This window comes from Gobio gobio, assembly GCF_949357685.1.
Source record: "Gobio gobio genome assembly, chromosome: 4".
Classification (NCBI taxonomy): Eukaryota; Metazoa; Chordata; class Actinopteri; order Cypriniformes; family Gobionidae; genus Gobio; species Gobio gobio.
Window position 1 is genome coordinate 51,071,986 of NC_137100.1, and position 20,320 is coordinate 51,092,305.

The 20,320-nt window shown below is 35.9% G+C and overlaps 1 protein-coding gene across 45 annotated transcripts in view; it reads left to right on the forward strand.

The window, feature by feature from the left end:
* The first annotated feature begins 275 nt into the window (after positions 1 to 275).
* camk2b1 (calcium/calmodulin-dependent protein kinase (CaM kinase) II beta 1) overlaps positions 276 to 20,320 on the forward strand; it is an 86,608-nt gene continuing 66,563 nt past the window's right edge. For 31 of the 45 annotated variants that reach the window (XM_079814578.1, XM_079814594.1, XM_079814621.1 and 28 more), the window contains exons 1-5: positions 276 to 557; positions 3,333 to 3,427; positions 12,098 to 12,157; positions 12,280 to 12,334; positions 14,973 to 15,038. In XM_079814578.1, the coding sequence (XP_079670704.1) occupies positions 496 to 557; positions 3,333 to 3,427; positions 12,098 to 12,157; positions 12,280 to 12,334; positions 14,973 to 15,038 (338 nt within the window). In that variant the 5' untranslated portion in view covers positions 276 to 495. The remainder of the gene's footprint in view (positions 558 to 3,332; positions 3,428 to 12,097; positions 12,158 to 12,279; positions 12,335 to 14,972; positions 15,039 to 20,320) is intronic. The other 14 variants (XM_079814596.1, XM_079814589.1, XM_079814619.1 and 11 more) reach the window with 2 other exon arrangements.

Consider the following 20,320-nt stretch of genomic DNA (forward strand, 5'->3'; position numbering starts at 1 on the left):
ACATGAATTTATATATATATTTTCTAAACGCTAAATACATGTTTGTTTGCATGTAGTTTAATATTTTATTTTCGTCTATCATCGGTGCTTTATTTGAGTGTTTCTTTTGCTTTACACGACACTATCACGATTACGTAAGAGCTCATCGAAATACAAATAGCCCCCCTCATGGTTTGTCCCTATTTGGAGTTACAATAACAGTAACCCAGCAGCGCGCCCACGCACGCCAGTTCTGCACTCCGCCGACAGGTGGCGAGCGTGAGTCAGCTGTCAGCGCGCTCTCGCAGTCTATTTTGAAGGCAGGCGATTGGAGCACAGCGCGGGGGTGAGGACGCCCGCTGTCAGCGTACACGCTACCCTACTCACCATTAACCTGTCATTTCAAGACATATCAAGCTTTTTTTGAGCACAAGATCCAGGTGAATATCCCGGACGCTCTAGCTCGCCGAATCAAGGACAATTTTGAAAGCGTGTCCGAGTCCGAGACGGGAAGACATGGCCACGACTACATGTACGCGCTTCACGGACGAATTTCAGCTGTACGAGGAGCTGGGCAAGTGAGTATCACGCGGTTAACGACTGTGCATGTGTGGAACTGTCCTGCATGAAGATTGCATGGTATTATTTGGGCAGGGAAAGCAAACCGACAGCAAACGCGAGGCGTGGTGGTGCCCCGATAAACGCTGTCAGAGAGGGAGGAGATAGATACGAGAAAGTCCTGCCAAAATCCGCTGACCACCACTCAGACCCTTTAATATTGTTTCGAAACAACCCACTTACCTCAGATGCAACAACATCAACATTTCATGTTCACACGTAAAAGTAAAAATGCTCGTACAAAATGTAGTGCCAGTTTGCGCTGGGTTTGTATTTGACATATCTACTTAATTAACATGATGCTTTATCTGTACCATATGCCCTGAACTAATCGTTCTTTTTATTCGGATCTTTTCGAGGAATCAGTTGAGCCGGTTCACACAAAGTCAACTATTTGTTCACGAATCTGATTGAATCCGAGAGGTTCTCAAATTAACTCGGTTCTCGGTATATTGGATTGAACCGATCATCGAAGATTTTCGTTTTGGGACTGACAACCGATAGCAGAAATATTAACAAATACAAAGTAACCTCACTGGAAATATGTTTGCGACATGATGACTGTATTCATGCAGAAACAGATTCGAAAATGACATTTTATTCAAACATTTTTAGCCAAGCTGCGTAATTAAATTAGATTTTTTTAGGATTGTATACTGCAAATTCAAATTATATTTAGGTTTTTAAGTAACTTTTATGAGCTAAAATAAACTATTAAATGGGCATGGGCTGCAACAAAAAACGAAATTGATTAATTCATCGTTATTAATAAAAGTTTAATTAGAAGAACGTGATAAGAGCAATATGTGGTGGCTTTATTAAAACGTTTGCGAGCAATAATTTCAAAGAACCGGTTTAAAGAATCGTTTATTAGGCCTAATAGAATCGTTATTTTAAACCGGTTCCTAGAATCAAACTGCTTGGAAAAACGATTCGCGGAAAGGACTTTCCATCACTATGGACTCTTTCATATTTCTCATATTATTATTTACTACTGCCTATAAAATGTAGTAAGAAAATCATTCAAGAGCCGTCAAAATAGGCTGGTTTACCAAAACACACATATTGTATAGAAATAGTTGCTTAGCTGAGTTTGAACAACAGGTGCTTTATGTGTGTAAGAGCATACCTGTCCAGTTTTGACCATCTCTATACCCATTTGTCATCTTTTGAATTTCACACTTTCATAGATGGGATTGAATTTAGAGGTAATGTAAATCCCCTCTGCATGAACAATGAGTGAATGGACAGCAAGGGTGATGAGACGTAGTGATGCTTTGACGGAACTGAAGGGGCAGGGGCATTTAGGTCTCGAGTCGACTCATCACCCCTCAGGCAATCAAAAAACAAATTGCACTTTTCTGCTCAGAGCAGCGGAAATATGCAGATCGTTGAACGTGACCTCCTGACAGCACATTGTAGCACAGAATTGCATGTGGCCTGTGTGTGTGTTTGTCTCACTTTTCTACCCAGTAGCTCCAGTCATCCCAGTAATGCAGAGAGAGGTGGAGGAGGAGCTGGAGTCTTTGTGACACACACACACACACACACACACACACACACACACACACACACACACACACACACACACACACACACACACACACACACACACACACACACACACAAGAAACATCCAGCCCTTATAAATCACTAAGGGCTTGAACTGGCCTGACAAGAACAGGTCCCATTGAAGAGCACTATAATGATAACTGTGGCTTGTTAAATTCTGCCTATTTAATGATATCTGACCTATTTTTTGATGCCACCGATGCTTTGTTCACGCAAAGACCAGAGACATATTAAGAAAGTAAAATAAGCAATTTAATTAAATATGTGTACCGCGTTTCAGAGCAAAGTGCATCACTGTGTTTGTTTACACGTGAACAACTCAACGGTGTTTTCAAATAAACAGCTGATCCACACAAACTCATCTCTGTTTGGGTCACTTATAACATGCATTTGGGAATGCATCTGCGGTTTTCCACCCAAAAATTATGGTTTAACATTTGAAAAATAAATATTAATGATATACTATTTAGGTAATGTTATTTTTTAAAAACATTTTTAATTAGCAATATTAATAACAACAACAATAATAATTATTATTATTACTTAAAATATTAAACAAAATAAGAAATATTACTATTGTAATATAAATATTGTTATTTATTATTATTAGTAGTAGTAGTGGTAGTATTATTATTGTTGTTGTTGTTATTATTTAAATTGCAGTGGTGTTTGCTTTATTGCGTAAATGTAGATGTTGTCTTTCTCAGCATATGATTTTCTGACTGCATATGTTGTGAGAACCTATTAACCAGACAAACGTACTGTACTATATTTTATTCATATAACACAAACCCAGTCGAGTATATTTTATTAATACAGGCTGCCAAAATTAGCTCTCGTTTTAGTGACGTCAGCCTTCACAGTCGAACAGCCACTACTGCAAAAGAGTCCGACAGCGTAATGTAAGGAAGTTTACGATGAATAAACAATCTGTTTAACATGGGGGGCTGTTATCTTACTCTCTTTGCTTTTGTTTATTCCCTGCTGAAAGGGAAAAAACAAACACTCTGCCAGGGTTTGAGGCAGACTTTTTGATGTTTTGCCTTTTAATTTGTATACAGCAGAAACCTCACTGTCAACACTTAGCATTATTATGGCAGTTCTGCTATTGTACTGTCAGAACCTTATACTTAAAATTTCAATAAAAAAAAATTTCTTTCCAGGGGAGCATTTTCAGTGGTGCGACGATGTGTGAAGTTGAGCACAGGCCAAGAATATGCCGCCAAAATCATCAACACCAAAAAACTGTCCGCGAGAGGTGAGTCAGTTCCTACAAAGGTTCTAAAACATACTGAATGTAACAGTAACAGTATAACTGATGGGTTTTAACTCTAGGAACAATTAACATATATATAATATATAGTATGAATAGTTGCTAAGGGGCGAAAAATTTTATGGGAATTATGGGGATTAAAGGGAATTATTCTGGAATTTGGTGTAATTTCTACAAACTGTCATATATATATAAAACATTTTTTTTATATTTTGTTTGCATGTTTGCAAACATGCATGCAAACTAATACTAATTTTAAAAATAAAATTTTGACTTTGATTTGTTTGTGAGTTCAGTTCTTTCATTGAACAACAAAAAAGCATGAATGTTGAAAAAAATAAACATATTCCTTATGATCCCCACCCAAAAAAAAAAATCCCATTAAAAAGGTAAAATGACTACATTTAAGTTCCCTGATATAGGCTAACTTGCAATTTTGCAAATGTCCAGTTTATTCCCATTGAGTTCTGTTAATTTCGATATATTCCCATTAATTCCCATGCAAAGTGTTGCAACCCTAGTGTGAACATGTAAAACATAGTAATTTAAAGTTGCAATGTAATGGAAGTAGCAAAATATCATTGTGACAAACATCCAAGAGAAACAGATTATCGAAAAATGTAGGGCAGGGGCTTGGTTCTATCCATCAGTTATGACATTTTGATTTAAAACAAATATTAAAATATGAAACGTGCATGAGTGAATTGCTCACATTAAGATTAATGAGATGCTTTTAAAAATAGATGATGTTTTCCATTTCATGCCAACTTGTGGCAGTGATGGCATTATTTGGTAATAACATGGTATTTGTACATGATATGTACTGATTCTGAATAATTACCATTTTCATGTACTGTAATATTTTTGAAGGATCGGATACCGTGTCAAGTACCAAATTGTCTATGCTCAGAAATACAATCCTAGTACATTCAAAGGACATTTAAAGTTCTAAAACATGCTGATAACTATATTTAAATCTGATTCCATGGTTACCAGCATTGCCAAAGGCATATCCAAACGGTTTCACCAGAGAGAAACTATACCAGTGAAATGACAGAAAGAGATTTTCAGTTTTTACGACATCCCGCTGTTGACTGAGGGGTGTAAATCTTTTTACGCCCTTCTGTCCTCCCTTCGGAAACTTGAAGCCAGCAGTTGCTTTGCCAAAGTGTCATCCTCATCAAATTGGCTCTGTGGTCATTGTGGTGAGAATGTGTAATGTGGAGAACAAGCACTTGACATGTATTTGATTCCACAGACGCTGAAAACCATTTTAAAATAGGCCCAACAGCCTTCTAGATACAACTTGTGTGGAGAAACACATTGCTATCTGAATGTGTGGTTAGTGGTAATCAAATAAAGGTTTTTTCATTATTATTGAAGGAAATACATCTTGGTTAATATGGTTTAGGATTAGTATTTTAAGTGTTAACTTTCTTGATGCAGACAAGATAAAACCAGGTCATATTTTACCACAAAATTATAAAAATAACAAACAGCAAACCTAACTAATTTCATTTATTTATTTATTTACATTGTGACAATTCATTTCATATACACTAACTTTCAAAAGTTTGGGGTCTGTAAGATTTTTTAAAGTCTCACCAAGGCTGAATTTGTTTGGTCAAAAATACAGGAAAAACATTAATATTGTGAAATATTATTGTAATTTAAAATAAATGTTTTTAATTCTATTCTAATATTTTGTTTTGGTGCGCTTTTTTATTATTTCTAATTTTCTTGATAGATAGTTATAGTGATAGTTCTTGATAGGTCAATTTAGCCCTTTTATTTTAATGTTAATTTGCGTTGTTGTAGCATTTTGTCACAAAAACAGGTATAGGGTGATAAATGTTCACAGTGTTCGGTTTGACATGTTTTTGACAAAAGATGGCGCTGCGGTGGGTCATGTAGATTAGGAGTGACTTTAGGCTGAGAGTTACTCTGAGGAGAGAGAAACAATATGATCTATCAAGGGGTTAGAAGGAGGGTGGGCATGAGAGAGGAAATGTGACCTAGATATACAGAAAGAGAATGAGTGGGAGAGAGAGAGAGAGAGAGGGAGAGAGAGAGAGAGAGAGAGAGAAAAGGAATCATCATGAATGACTTGGAGAGAAAGACGCATAAAGAGAGGACTGACAGTAAAGGCACCTTTGGCACTTGGCAGCTGTGTGTGTGTGTGTGCGCACGTGCGGGTGTGTGTGTGTGTGTGTGTGCATGCATGTAAGAGAGGGAGAGAACAAGCATAGTTACATGCCTGGAGCACAAGACTCTCATCTGATCCATAGAGATGGTCCTGACCCTTGCAAAATGCACAAATATGTTCATGGGATGTGATTTGTAGTAAGACCAATTTGTGATGCGTCATAATGATGGTCTAGTCATCCAACAGTGAACTAGTTTATTTAGATTTTTCACCAAGTACTTTTTAGTTTTTATATTTTTAGCATGCTGTTCTTCACTTGCAGTTTATTGTGCACTTTGCACTCTACAATTGTCTCGAAGTTAGACGCAATAAATAAAGGAAAAAGTAAAATAATAAAGTCCTCCTGTAGTCAATAATTGTATCCTTTAAAACGCGTCTTTGATCACCAAAATTACATATTTAAATGTTTGGTTTTTTTAATTTGTATAAAGATTTGTATTCATGCCTTAAAATAACTTGAATGTAACTACACCCTTGCTTCATTTAATATACGTGGAACCATGAATATGCAAATGAGCCCCGCCTCTACTCACTCACACCAGCTCAGAGACCCATTCGGTCAACTCGTATACAAGTCGATGTATCAGAATGGTAAGGCATTTTATGTATCGCTCTCTACAACGTCGGACACAAAACCGAATATGATTAGCCTTTAGCTTGACTACATTATCAAACAGCTAATAATGTGTTGCTTATGTTACAAAAACCATGTTCCCATTGCCATCTCAGAGTCAGACAGCTGCCTTCTAAAAACCAGTATCCTCCTTAGAAATGCTTTTAACATTTTAGAACGTCAGTAGAGAAAGGGATATAGTTCATCATAACATCGTAATATACTTACATAATTCACCCAATATATTGCTAAATGTACCTGATTTTTCATATCAACAGAAAAATATATCTTGAGACTCCCCTGCTTCACAGCTAGTAATGATGTGCCAAAGCCCCGCCCGCACGTTGACGTGATTGGTTACAAGGTAGTTTGTGACGTCAGAAACACCAGCGATTTCAAACCGCGTTTTTGAGACTGTCTTTTTTTCACTGCAGTTTTAAGGAGAAAATGCTCAGCAATGGTGTTGATTTATGACTTTGGACATGGTTTGTCTTAAAGCATATTAAAACACCACATAGACATATACACAACATTAAAAGGTTAGTTTACCCAAAAATGTAAATTCTGTCATTAATTACTCACCCTCATATTGTTCCAAACCCGTAAGAAACAAATTAAGATATTTTGATGAAATCCAAGAGCGCTCTGACCTAGGGCTGTAACGATTTGACCAAAAATAAAAATCTCGATCAATTAAACAATTTACCTCGATTACGATTAATGAACAATTATTTTGCTCTTTTTTTTGTTTTGTTTTTGTTTTCCTTTTTTTTGCCCTCATAGTTCACTGATAAGGTTTGTACTGTAAATATTTTCTACTATTAAAGGTGGGATATTTTTTTCTAATGAAAAAGTGCATTTCTTTGTGATTTTTAAAGTACTTGAAGGAAACGGTTCACTTTCAGCAGTTATTGTCTAAGGGGCAGATTTCTGTTTGTTGTACATCAGATACAGATAAATTAGCACATAGGCCTACATTACATTTATTTGAAATCCAGCTGTTCATGGTTTGTTCATGTTAGTTCACAGTGCATTAACTAATGTTAACAAGATTTTAATAATGCAGTTATCTCTCATTTGAAAATGTTGAAATTAACATTAAAAAAGATTAATAAACGCTTTATAAGTGCAGTTCATTATTAGTTAATGTTAACAAATGTAGTTAACTAATGTAGTTAACTAATGTAGTTAACTAATGACCATTATTCTAAAGTTTTACCAAATAAAAATGATCATCCTATAGGCTACAGAACAGATAGTATTTCATTTCTAAAGTGCATGCATGTTCTTCTTTAGGCTACAAAAAGAAGTATTTTGGGTTTTTCACAAGTTAGTCTGTTTTGTTCTCATCCGATCCAACACGTGAGAAGCTGAGCTGAACAAACGCTCACTCTCTCTACGCTTGTGCAGGGCGCGGAGAGGTAAGCTTGCGCAACTTCAGCTCGCGCAGGAAAGCGGCTCTTCATTCCCTTCAGCATATCTCGTCTCTTCCCTCAGTTCTCCAGTTTCCGTTTGTAACACACAAGTGACATGTTCGCGAATGATTGCAATATAGGCGTATGTGCACGCGGGCGCACTTCCGGATAAATCGGCAGAAAAATACAAAGAAAACCGGTTGCCGATCGCGCGCTAGAAGCAAAAACCGGCTGGTTCCGGTTTTTGGCCGGTCAACCGGTGCATCCCTAATAACTGCTCCTGCATCTTTCGTGTGCCTGCAAACTGCACTTGATGTGACTGACGGGGCGGAGTCACGAAATAACTGCAAAATAACCGACATGGGAAAATTACGTCGGTTAGAGGTTGTAAATTTCGGTTTCGATTAGTTTTCGGTTAATCGTCCAGCCCTACTCTGACCCCTCCATAGACAGCAATTTAATTAACACTTTCAAGTTAGTAAAAACATCTTTAAAATTATCAATAATGTGACTACAGCGGTTCAATTTAAATTTTATGAAGCGACGAGAATACTTATTGTGCGCAAAAAACAAACAAAAATAATGACTGTATTCAACAATTTGTTCACGTCTGTGTCAGTCTCCTACGCTGTTGATGTAGTAAATACTGTGCAGCGCTTCCGCCAGCACGCCAGCTTATTTTAACAACATTTTTACTGCCTTTCTGGACCTTGAAAGTGTTAATTACATTGCTGTCTATGGAGGGGTTGGAGAGCTCTCGGATTTCATCAAAAATATCTTAATTTGTGTTCTGAAGATGAACGAAGGTCTCACAGGTTTGTAACAACATGAGGGTGAGTAATTAATGACAGAATTTTCATTTTTGGGTGAACTAACCCTTTAAAAACTTGAACTTTAAATTATTTTCCTTTTAAAGCATCACAGCTATATCCATACACATTCAGATGGCCGTCATTGTGTTAATCATGCGTCAATCATGTTGTTTTTTGAGCCTATTGTTACTAGCGTTAAAGAAACGTATCTTATGTAAATGTGAGAAACGACCAATGTGCGGTGTGCGACCAAGCTTCCTTCCTTAAAGTCTCAGTTTTGCGACAGATCTTTTGTGACATACATCCGAGTGAAAAGAATTATCGAAAAGAAAAAAATGTAGAGCAGTGTCTTGGTTCAATCCATCAGTTTTTGATTGGATGGCTGATTGGCTGAATGCGAACTTGCAGTTGATTGTTGTAGTAAGGGGTGGGGTTTTAGCAGAATAAGTGATTAGAAAAGCCTGGAATACTGTACATCACAAGATAGATGTCTGATGTTTCGCTGGATTTTGATAAAAAATTACAAGGTCCAAAAAATGAAACCTACACAGATGAATCGTTCACAGTAAGATCAATAACATTAATTTAGAAAATGGATGAATTTCCATTTGATGCCATCTTTAAGCCAAATTTAGTCGACTACATTTTGAAAATATCTTGCACATGCATAAACCGCCTAACCTCCAACATTATTAAGCAGCAAGACATTACTTTCACCTTGAAGTAGATACTTTGTCTTGGAATTGAAGAGTGGAGTGGTTTAAAGTTTTTATTTAAATTTGATACAGGAAGAACATTTTAGTTGGAGGGAACTCATTAGCTAGAGCGGAGTTCAGCTGGGTTGACAGTGTTTGGTGTTGGCGTTCTAGTGTTGCAACAGCTTCATGAGTATGTGGATAACTCTGAGAATGCCCAGCAGCTGAGCTTAAGGTCAACGCACATCAGCGACAGACAAAGGGGGCGGGATTCCAGACCCGGCTAATAGCCAATCAAGGAGCTTGTCTATGTGATAGGGTTTAGTATGAGAAAGACGAGGCAGTGCCAAGCCATTTAATCATAAAATATGGCAAGGCTGAGAATAGGGAAAATAAAATATTGAACAATAGATAAAGGTGGAATGTGATCAAATGGAAATTAAAACTTACAGGCTAATTGTCTCTTCATATGGAACTCAACTGTATGACCTCAGTTGGAATAAATGTTAGATAAAGGTCAGATGACAATTTTTGTGCATCATACACATACAGTGGCCTGGCCTCCATGAAATTTTTATTTGACATTTTAGGTCCCGATAAAAATGGATGAATGTCTTTGCACGACATAACAAAGGATCAAGCCAAGTGTCATTTATTGATAAAACAATAGATTGACATTTGTAATTTTTGTATCTACATGATATGTGTGTGTATATAATATTTATTTCTGGTTGTCAAACAGGGGAAAAGTCACCAGAAAATAGTTCAGTAAAATGAAATTAGTTCTGGGAAAAGTCTGCCATCATTTATTTGCCACTTGGTTTGATATTTCATGCAATCATGCAATGACAACATTTTTTTCAGTGTGACCAAATCATGTTTGAGACCACCGTATATCCAACCTAGCTTTTCTGAACTATGGTGAATATAAAATATATATTTAAATGAAGTAGTATTAAAATGAAACTTGATATTTTAAATATATATACGTTGATATGAATGTTTATACTAGTATTTGAATATTCAAATAGTGGAATGTCTTACATTTTCATAATTGTATTGGTTGATTATGTTGTGAATTCAAAAGTTGAGTTGTGTAATTTTGTGAACCTAAATGCCCAGCATTGCAATTTTGCAAGGTTCCGAATTATACCCCAGTTAGCGTTGCACAATATACAGATACTAGATACTGCTGTTAAAAACATTTAACGATTCAAATTGTTGATGTCGCCTTCAGCCGTGTCTGTCATTAGGGAGAGTTGATATTTAATTGCAATGTGTTGCTGTTGGGTTTAATTTTTCTGATGCGTCTTGAGGCAATTTATGCTGCTATCAGTTTGGTGAGACATTAGACAGCCTTCTAAAGCATGAATCATACATTTAAGACATATACGTTTTTTTAATTGCCCTTATCCATCTGGGACTTGTCTCTGTTGATTTTCTCAAGCAGGGAGCATTTATTCCCCCTTTTCAGTAGCGCTTCATCATTAGCGTCCTCATTATTGTAATCATTAGCCTAGGCAGTGCGTTCTGTGTCCAGACGGGCCAGTTGTGCGCTCTTCACTATTAGGGCTTATATCTAGTGGTTTGTAGATGTACATATGAGACATAGATATAGACACATAGATGACTGAGATCAGGTGTGACTGATCAGGAGAAATATAGATTAGATATTAGCATGGCTTTTACTGTCTGAAATAGGGCTGGGTATTGACACACATTTCAGGATTCGATTCGATTTTGATTCACAAGCTTTCGATTCAATATCGATATTGATTATTTTGGATGTATATCAGGTACAGTACATGGCATCCTTCAGATGTTCATTCAAGTTTATTTCACGCTGTAACTGGTATTAAAGCAGAGATGATCAGTTCACGTGAGCTGCGCGTTGCCGCTTCTGGTGAACTGAGGCTCTACAGCGATCTGTCATGCCACATTAAACAGAGCCAAAACGTTTTATTTTTTGAATGTCATAATAAAATGGACAACATTTGAATTCTGAGACTTTGTTTCATATCAAAAGTAACAAAAGCACAAAGCTTATTGCGATTTATCGGATGGGAGGGGTCTACAATGTTGAAAACAGGATGACTAATCGATTCTTGGGATTTAAGAATTGATATTGGTTTGTAAAAATGAGAATCGGATTAAAATCGAGAAATCAAATTTTTTTTTACCCAGCCCTAGACTGAAGTAAACCATTGTGTTGAGTCTCTATCTAGCCACCCTCATTTCTGGGCCGCACTTATCTTTTTATCAAGACTAAATGAGATCTGGGACTTTGATTTAGCCCGACTGTGACAAGCTTATTGTTTGTGATTGCTGCCTGCTCTCATGGTTTTGTGCCAAATGCTCAACACTCGTCACAGGAAATAATAATGATGCGATTTAAAAAAACACGTAATGGCATATCAGGTATGGGTTATTTCCAATGGAAACATGGCCTGTAACTCTATATCTATATAGGTTTTATTCAAATTCTACCCAATATTTCACAATATGTAAATTGCTCTTGTGTAAGGATGCACTGTATTGGTACCATATCAGTTATGAAGTAATAGAGTGGTTTTTACTGTTGTATCAGTCAGTTTTAAATATGTATCGACAGATATTGTAAATTTAATTGTGCATGTTCATTTTTGCTTATTTTAATATTTAGGTTAGATTGAACAGATCTCAAAATAAATCTGTTTAATACACAATAAATGCATTGTTTTACAAAAAAATAAAATCGTCTTTTGTTATATTTTAGTAGTTATGACATCAAAATAAGATTAAAATAAGCTTATCGATATCAGCCAGCATTTCAATATTAGTGCCTCCTTACTGGGCTGTTTTTTTTTATATATATATCTGCTTTGTGTTTTATTATTTCTGCTCAACACTGTGTGCTTCTGTCTTTGACCCTCAGACCATCAGAAGCTCGAAAGAGAAGCTCGAATCTGTCGTCTGCTGAAACATCCCAATATCGGTGAGCTTTTTACCCCTTCAAATTATAATAGAAAGAAATGTAGATTATTTAGGTGGATTTTGTGTGATTTCTTTCCCTGTAGCCACAATAAAACCTCATTTCCTTTCTCTTTTTCTGCTTAGTTCGTCTGCATGACAGTATATCAGAGGAGGGATTCCACTACCTACTGTTTGATTTGTAAGTGTCAGTATACTTCCTGTCAGAATGTTCCTCTGTTTCCCCTCTTCAAATTAACTTTGACATGAGGAACAGCACATCTTAAAATGATTCATCATTCATATGCAATGTGCCTCTGAAGCCTTTTATCAGTATTCCGTTGCACTGTTAAAGGCATAATTCATGCAAAAATAAAAAATGCTGTCATCATCTGCTCACGCTCACAACACTGTATGAATGCAAAAGGAGTACTGCTGCTTTCAAGTCATGTTGGAACATTGGATCGGATTTAAGAGATGAGCACACATGCACCCCACAAATTGTTATTGATCATAGTGAGTTGTATACATTGGCCAACACATATTTTCATTCTCACCAACATTGCTTAAATGTACATCATGTTGTAATTATGATTTTTCAAAATCGTAAGTTGGAGCTTCCCAAGAGGACTTTCTGCTGTTCTGATGAAAGTGTATAGTAACTAGTGGCTGTCAAACTCCAAAAAAAACATAAAGTAGTACATACAGTATGATGCATGTTTTGCAGTGTCATTTTAGTATTATTTACAATATATACCAGGGGTGGCCAACTTCAGTCTTGGAGGGCCACTGTCCTGCGGAGTTTTGCTCCAACCCTTATAAAACTCACCTGCCTGTAGCTTTTTAGTAACTCTTAACACCTTGATTCGTTTGTTCAGGTGTGTTTGATTAGGGTTAGAGCAAAACTCTGCAGGACTGTGGCTATCCAGGAACATCTTTGGCCATTATGGTATTTACTAATATTTTGAATTAGCTTTTTTTTTTTTTTTTTCTTACATTTTCATTTGAATTTTAGTTGAAGATTTTGTTATATGCTTGTCATTTTCATTAGGTCTTTTTAAAATATTTCTGTTCACCTTTTAGTTTAATTTAATTTTAGTATTTTAACTTAAATGTATTTGTTTCAGTTAGTTGCCAAGGCTACGTTTCTAATATTTATTTTTTAAAATGTATTTTATTCAAGCTTTATTTCAAAATATTTTTAGTTTAAGTTAACAATAGCAACACTTGTGTTCTGTATTCCAAGTCTTCATAAGCCATATTTTTCGTGAACTATCCCCTTAAAGGAATAGTTCACCCAAAAATGTAATTTCTGTTATTAATTACTCACCCTCATGTCTTTCCAAACCCGTAAGTTTCATTCATCTTCGGAACGCAAATGAAGATAATTTTGATGAAATCTGAGAGCTCTCTGACCCCTCCATAGACCGCCTACGCAATTGCAACTTTGACGTTTCAAAAAAGTTCGTAAAGAGATCAGAAAACTAATCCATATGAATAGAGTGGTTTAGTCCAAATTTTCTGAAGAGACTTGATTGTTTTTTTTGATGACCAGATTGAATTTAGGCCTTTACTCCCATATAAACATTGATCAGTGAACATAAACAGAAGCTCAACTGTACTTGGATGACGCACAAGAACAAACCTCTTACTGAAGCTCAAACGTTCTGCGTAAAGCTACATGGTTCATTCTTGTGTGTTATGTGCAATAAACGTTTGTTCTCGCACGTCATTCGAGTTCTGTTTAGCTTCTGTTTATGTTCGCTGATTAGTTTTCAGGGGGTATTCCAGAAAGCAGGTTATGTGACATACCTGGGTATGTTTAAAAGTAAGTAAACGGATAACCTCAACTTTCGGTTCCAAAAATGGAGGTACATTTCAGGGTATGTAAGTAGCCATTGCAACTTACTCTCTGAACATAACCTGCTCCGGAGCAGGTTATATATTTTCGGATATAATCAAAAATATAAAAACTGCAATGGTTGTATACAACTCAGCTGCACATAAGGTAGTTTTCATAAACACTTGTTCTGCGATTGAACAATTACATGAGACATGATTCATTTCGGTAAGTTGTACTTTATCTTTCAACAACATACCTTTTGATGTTTATGCATGTTTTTTCATGCTATAACTTGTATTGAAGTTGAACAAAAGACTTTGAACCGAGGCTACAGTGATCTGTCACATCACATTTAAGAGCATCAAACACCGTTTATTGTTTGTATTTTGTGATAAAATGGACAGAATTTGAAAGCTGAGACTTTGTTTCTTATCAAAGTAACAAAGCACAAAGCTCTTTTGATTATTGGATATGAGACGCACTACAAAAAATTTTTGATGTAGGGAAAAAACATGGACCTGGCAACCCTGGCTTGAACTATAGTTGAATCATAGGGTCAAATAGCGTCTGCTTTAACAATTTTTTTAAACAGTTATTGCCACGTTAACTTAGACAGTATGGCCCTTTTGATTGATAAGTTATAATCGGCCCTTATCATCGACAGTTGTTATACAATAGTGAAAATAATTGCTTTTATCGGCCGATACATTGGTGCATTCTTAATTATTATGCATTATAAAGTTTTACTTTGTAGTATTCTTATATATTAAAAATGCAGTGGTATCGGATTGACTATAATCAAAAACATTCAATTCCTCCCCAAACACATGCCATCTTTGAGAATCTTAAAAACCTCTCCATTTTCACAGTTCCTGAGAACTTTTGCATTGGATTCTCATCTCCATGGAAACTGAGCTTGAGGAAGAGACGTGCACTAGAGCAGGAATTTTGTTTGAATTAGCAAATAGCCAGGGTGAACTTGTTTCCTGTGTTTTAGGGTGACTGGAGGTGAACTGTTTGAGGACATTGTAGCCAGAGAGTACTACAGTGAAGCAGATGCCAGGTAAGAATGCTTTTCTTAATGTTATCCATTTCTCTGTGCCTCTCTTCTGCCCTTTCTTCTCCTCTCCTCCCTAGCTTGTTGCACCCAGCACCACCACATACACGTTAACTGTTAGTTTGTTATGCTATTTGAAATAGCATCTCCCACAGTGCAACACATATCTTGCTCTTTGTCCAGCTCACACACTAGGGTGAAATGTGGCCTTAGGCCTAAAAAGGTGGCAAGACAGAACTGCACACTAACATTGTTTGAGAGAATTAACTGTATGTTTTGTGTAGTTCAGGTGCTTTATGTGAACTATATAAAGTGCCTAAGAACAATTCCAGAGTGTTGCTGTTGTGTGTTTTGTCTAGATATGTCTTTTCCCACTTATCTATCTCTGTCCTTTCATCATTCATTATGTCTATCTCCCTCTCATAAACAAACACCTGCTCAAACAAACACAGACACAGCCTTCCTGCAGGCAATTTTTTGGCTGCCCTCTACTGACTCCTTATTACAGTGTGTGAGTGTGTGGTTGTGTGCTAGTTTTGCTGCATGTAGTTAAAAAGGTGTTAGTCCTGAGCATTATCACCTCTGCGGTGCAGCCCATATATGCAATTCATGCTGACTTCCCTGCATACATCCTGTGGGTGTGTTACACATTCATTTGGGCAGTCTCTCTTGTTAGGTTTTTTTGACCCAATGCTTGTGCGATTATATTGTTAGTGTATGTGTGACTGCCATTTGACTAAATGTATCATGTATATTAATGTAATATATGAATAATGTAATTATCTATCTATCTATCTATCTATCTATCTATCTATCTATCTATCTATCTATCTATCTATCTATCTATCTATCTATCTATCTATCTATCTATCTATCTATCTATCTATCTATCTATCTATCTATCTATCTATCTATCTATCTATCTATCTATCTATCTATCTATCTATCTATCTATCTATCTATCTATCTATCTATCTATCTATCTATCTATCTATCTATCTATCTATCTATCTATCTATCTATCTATCTATCTATCTATCTATCTACTGTGTGTATATATATATATATATATATATATATATATATATATATATATATATATATATATATATATATATATATATATATATACACACGTTTCAAAAACATGTCATAGATGCACTATATTGCCAAAAATATTGGGACACCCCCTCCAAATCATTGAATTCAGGTGTTTCAATCACTTTCATGGCCACAAGTGTATAAAATCAAGCGCCTAAGCATGCAGACCTTTTTCTACAAACATTTGTGAAAGAATGGGTCGCTCTGAGGATCTCAGTGAATTTAAGCGTGGTACTGTGAAAAAATAAGTCCATTCGTGAATTGTCCTCACTACTAAATATTCCAACTGTTAGTGGTATTATAACAAAGTGGAAGCAATTGGGAACAACAGCAACTCAGCCACTAAGTGGTAGGCCACAAGTGCACAGAAGTTGCCAACTTTCTGCAGAGTCAATAGCTACAGACCTCCAAACTTCGTGTGGCCTTCAGGTTAGCTCAAGAACAGTGCGTAGAGAGCTTGATGGAATGGGTTTCCATGGCCGAGCAGTTGCATCCAAGCCTTACATCACCAAGTGCAATGCAAAGCGTCAGATGCAGTGGTGTAAAGCACGCCACCACTGGACTCTTGAGCAAGGTCCATAAAGATGAGCGAGTTTGGTGTGGAGGAACTTGACTGGCCTGCACAGAGTCCTGAACTCAACCCGATAGAACACCTTTGGGATTAATTAGAGCGGAGACTGAGAGTCAGGCCTTCTCATCCAACATCAGTGCCTGACCTCACAAATGCGCTTCTAGAAGAATGGTCAAAATTCCCATAAACACACTCCTAAATCTTGTGAAAAGCCTTCCCAGAAGAGTTGAAGCTGTTATAGCTGCAGAGGGTGGGTCAACTCCATATTAAACCCTACGGATTAAGATGTCATTAAAGTTCATGTGCATGTAAAGGCAGGCGTCCCAAAACTTTTGGCAATATAGTATAGATAGATAAGATAGATAAGATAGATAGATAGATAGATAGATAGATAGATAGATAGATAGATAGATAGATAGATAGATAGATAGATAGATAGATAGATAGATAGATAGATAGATAGATAGATAGATAGATAGATAGATAGATAGATAGATAGATAGATAGATAGATAGATATTATCATTTAAAATATCTGTTTTCTTTTTAATATATTTTAAAGTGTAATTTATTCCTGTGTGGGCAAAGCTGAATTTTCAGCATCATTATTCTAGTCTTCAGTGTCACATGATCTTTCAGAAATCATTATAATATGCTGATTTGGTGCTCAAGAAACATTTCTCATTATTATCAATGTTGAAAACAGATGTGCTGCTTAATATTTTGTGGAAAATGTGATACATTTATCAGGTTTCTTTGATTAATAGAAAGTTCAAAGAACAGCATTCATTTGAAATAGTTTTTGTAACAATGTAAAAGTCTTAACTGTCATTTTTGATCAATTTAATGTGTCCTTGTTGAATAAAAGTATTATATTAAAAGAATAATAATTTTTTAACAGTAGTATATATAATAAACATATAAAATAAATAAAAATATACAGTTATTTTTAAATGGTCGTTTAAGATTTAAGAATTTATATAAATGTTATAAATAAAATATAAATAAAAAATCATTCAAATGTACAGCATTAATACTTTTGTAAATAAAAGACTGTGTAAGTAGAAGAACTCAACTAGTCGCTTACTTGTGCACATCCCTAATACAAGCGTCTGATTAGATGATATTATGATCTGGGACTGGGTTGTTATCAAGGGTCTTGATCTGTCACCGCTATTAAAGTTGAGCAATGCGCTCTTGTGCGCATGACCCGGCTGTTAGTTACCACATTACACTTTACCTGAGCTAAAGGGCAGTTTATGCTTTGAGTGTACTTGTATGACGTGTTTACACTGTAATTACTGCAATTGCATGTACTATATTGCACAGGGGCTCTTATAATAGGTTTATATAAAGCACAGAGAGGCTCTTGAGATGAAATTATAGGCTGATAACTGTCCATTCCCTAGATATCCTTGTCAAATACAGTGCAGGTTGGTTTTCACAGCACAATTGTGAAGGTGATATTGCTTTTATACAACTTGCATTTCAGACACAACAACAATAATAATAATAGTAATAATAACAACAACAAAATAATAATAATAATAATAATAATTGTATTATATAAAAAAGCATTGTTTTTAGATGAAATAATTATTTTTACATGTATTTATAAATATTCATTATCTGTTTTTTTTATTTTTATATATACTTCTGTTAGAAGTTAATTATCATTTACCACTATAATCATTAGAAAGTTGTAAAGGTGATGGAGAAATCAAATGTTTGCGTGTGTCTTTTGTAGGAGTGGATGCAGGCAAACATCTCAGCTTCTTCTCTAGTGCTCATCTCCTGCTGACCTGCTTCCAGCCACCTGCGGTCTCTTTCTCTCTTTCCATTCTTTCCATCTCTGTTGTTCTCTCTTTCACTCTAAATGCCCCTCTTCTTGTGAAGCCCTGCAGCCGTGCGCTGCCCCCTGCCTCCTCAGAGAGAGGGAGAAACTAGGGCTCCAATTAACACGCGTAATTAGAGCCTCATTTTTCTCCCCTCCTCCCATTCTCTCTCTTTCTGTCTGCCTTCTGTCTTTTATTCAGATATTCTATCTCTCTCATTCTGTGTGTGATGGTGTCACTGACACCTTCTCTACTGTGTTGTGGCTCTTGTTGTTGGATGTGTGACAGAAAGAGAGTATGACGCTAATCTGAATGGAAACGGGCCCAAGCTTTAGTGATTTAAATCAAGAAAGGTCTTCACTAATCATCTCTCATTTATATTGTTTGTCAAGCTAGTCTGTTAAAACATTTGTAGTTTTGTTTATTTCTATAGTTTTACTGTGTAATGTGTAGGGGTGTGACGAGAGATTTAGCTCACGAGATGATACGAGACATGAGATTGGGTTCACTAGAACGAGACGAGACAAAATTCATGACTGGAAAAATAGTCTGCAGGTGCATATTTGTAAATGTTTTAACTAATCATCTTGTAATAAATGTCATTTCAGTTCTACTTTCTGAGTATGAATTATCATATGCAGTACAAGACTAAACAATATACAAGCACTGTAAAAGGTTTTGCCACAAACTCAACTGACTGGCTTCTCCCCAGTATGATTACTGTACCTTACTGTACGTGAATTACAAGCTTCCAGAACTTCTGACTGAGGCTGTGTGACCTCCTAAGTGAACTCCTTTCCATAAATTAAAGATGGACAACATGAAAGCGGTATAAATAACACAAAAAACAATATACATAAATGTATACAGTTGCAAGAAAAAGTATGTGAACCGCTTGCAGAATCTGTAAAAATGTGCATAATTTTAACTAAATTAGAGGGATCATACAAAATGCATGTTATTTTTTATTTAGTACTGTCCTGAATAAGATATTTTACTTAAAAATTGTTTTTTTTATAGACGAAAAATAGCTGAATTTATTAAAATGACCCCGTTCAAAAGTTTATGAACCATTGATTCTCAATACTGTGTGTTGTTCCCTGGATGATCCATGGCTGTTTTTTTGTTTTGTGATGGCTACCCAGCGTTCTTCAGGAAAATCCTCTGGCTCCTGCAAAAACTTCAGTTTTCCAGCATCTTTTGCATATTTGAATCCTCTCCAGCAGTGACTGTATGATTTTTCAGATCCATCTTTTCACACTGAGGACAGTTGAGGGACTCAAACACAACTAATAAAAAAGGTTCAGACATTCACTGATATATATATTAATATTTCAAATATATATATGGAAACCAAATGAGAATTATGGGAATTAATTGGAAATTTGGGGTAATTTATACAAACTGTATCATGCATATATATATGTATGTATGTATGCAAACTACTTTTTTTTTTTTTTTTTTCATTGAACAACAAACATGCATGAATGTTGAATAAAATAAACATATTCTGTATGTCATTTGCACCCCAAATGACACCCAATCCCCCCCTGCCAACCAAAAATGTAAAAGTGTAAAATGAACGCAGATTCAGGTGTGTAGCCTCAATAGCCCTGCAGAAAGTAGTGTAATGTGTGAATGAAGAATGTGCAGGGTATGCTTCAAGATGTTTTTTTTTTTTCAACTACATTCAAGTTCCCTGTTATAGGCTAACCTTTTGCAACCCAAGTCTTCAGCAGATTTTGCTGGGGACAGCAAAGTGACAGGTTGTTTGATCTATTG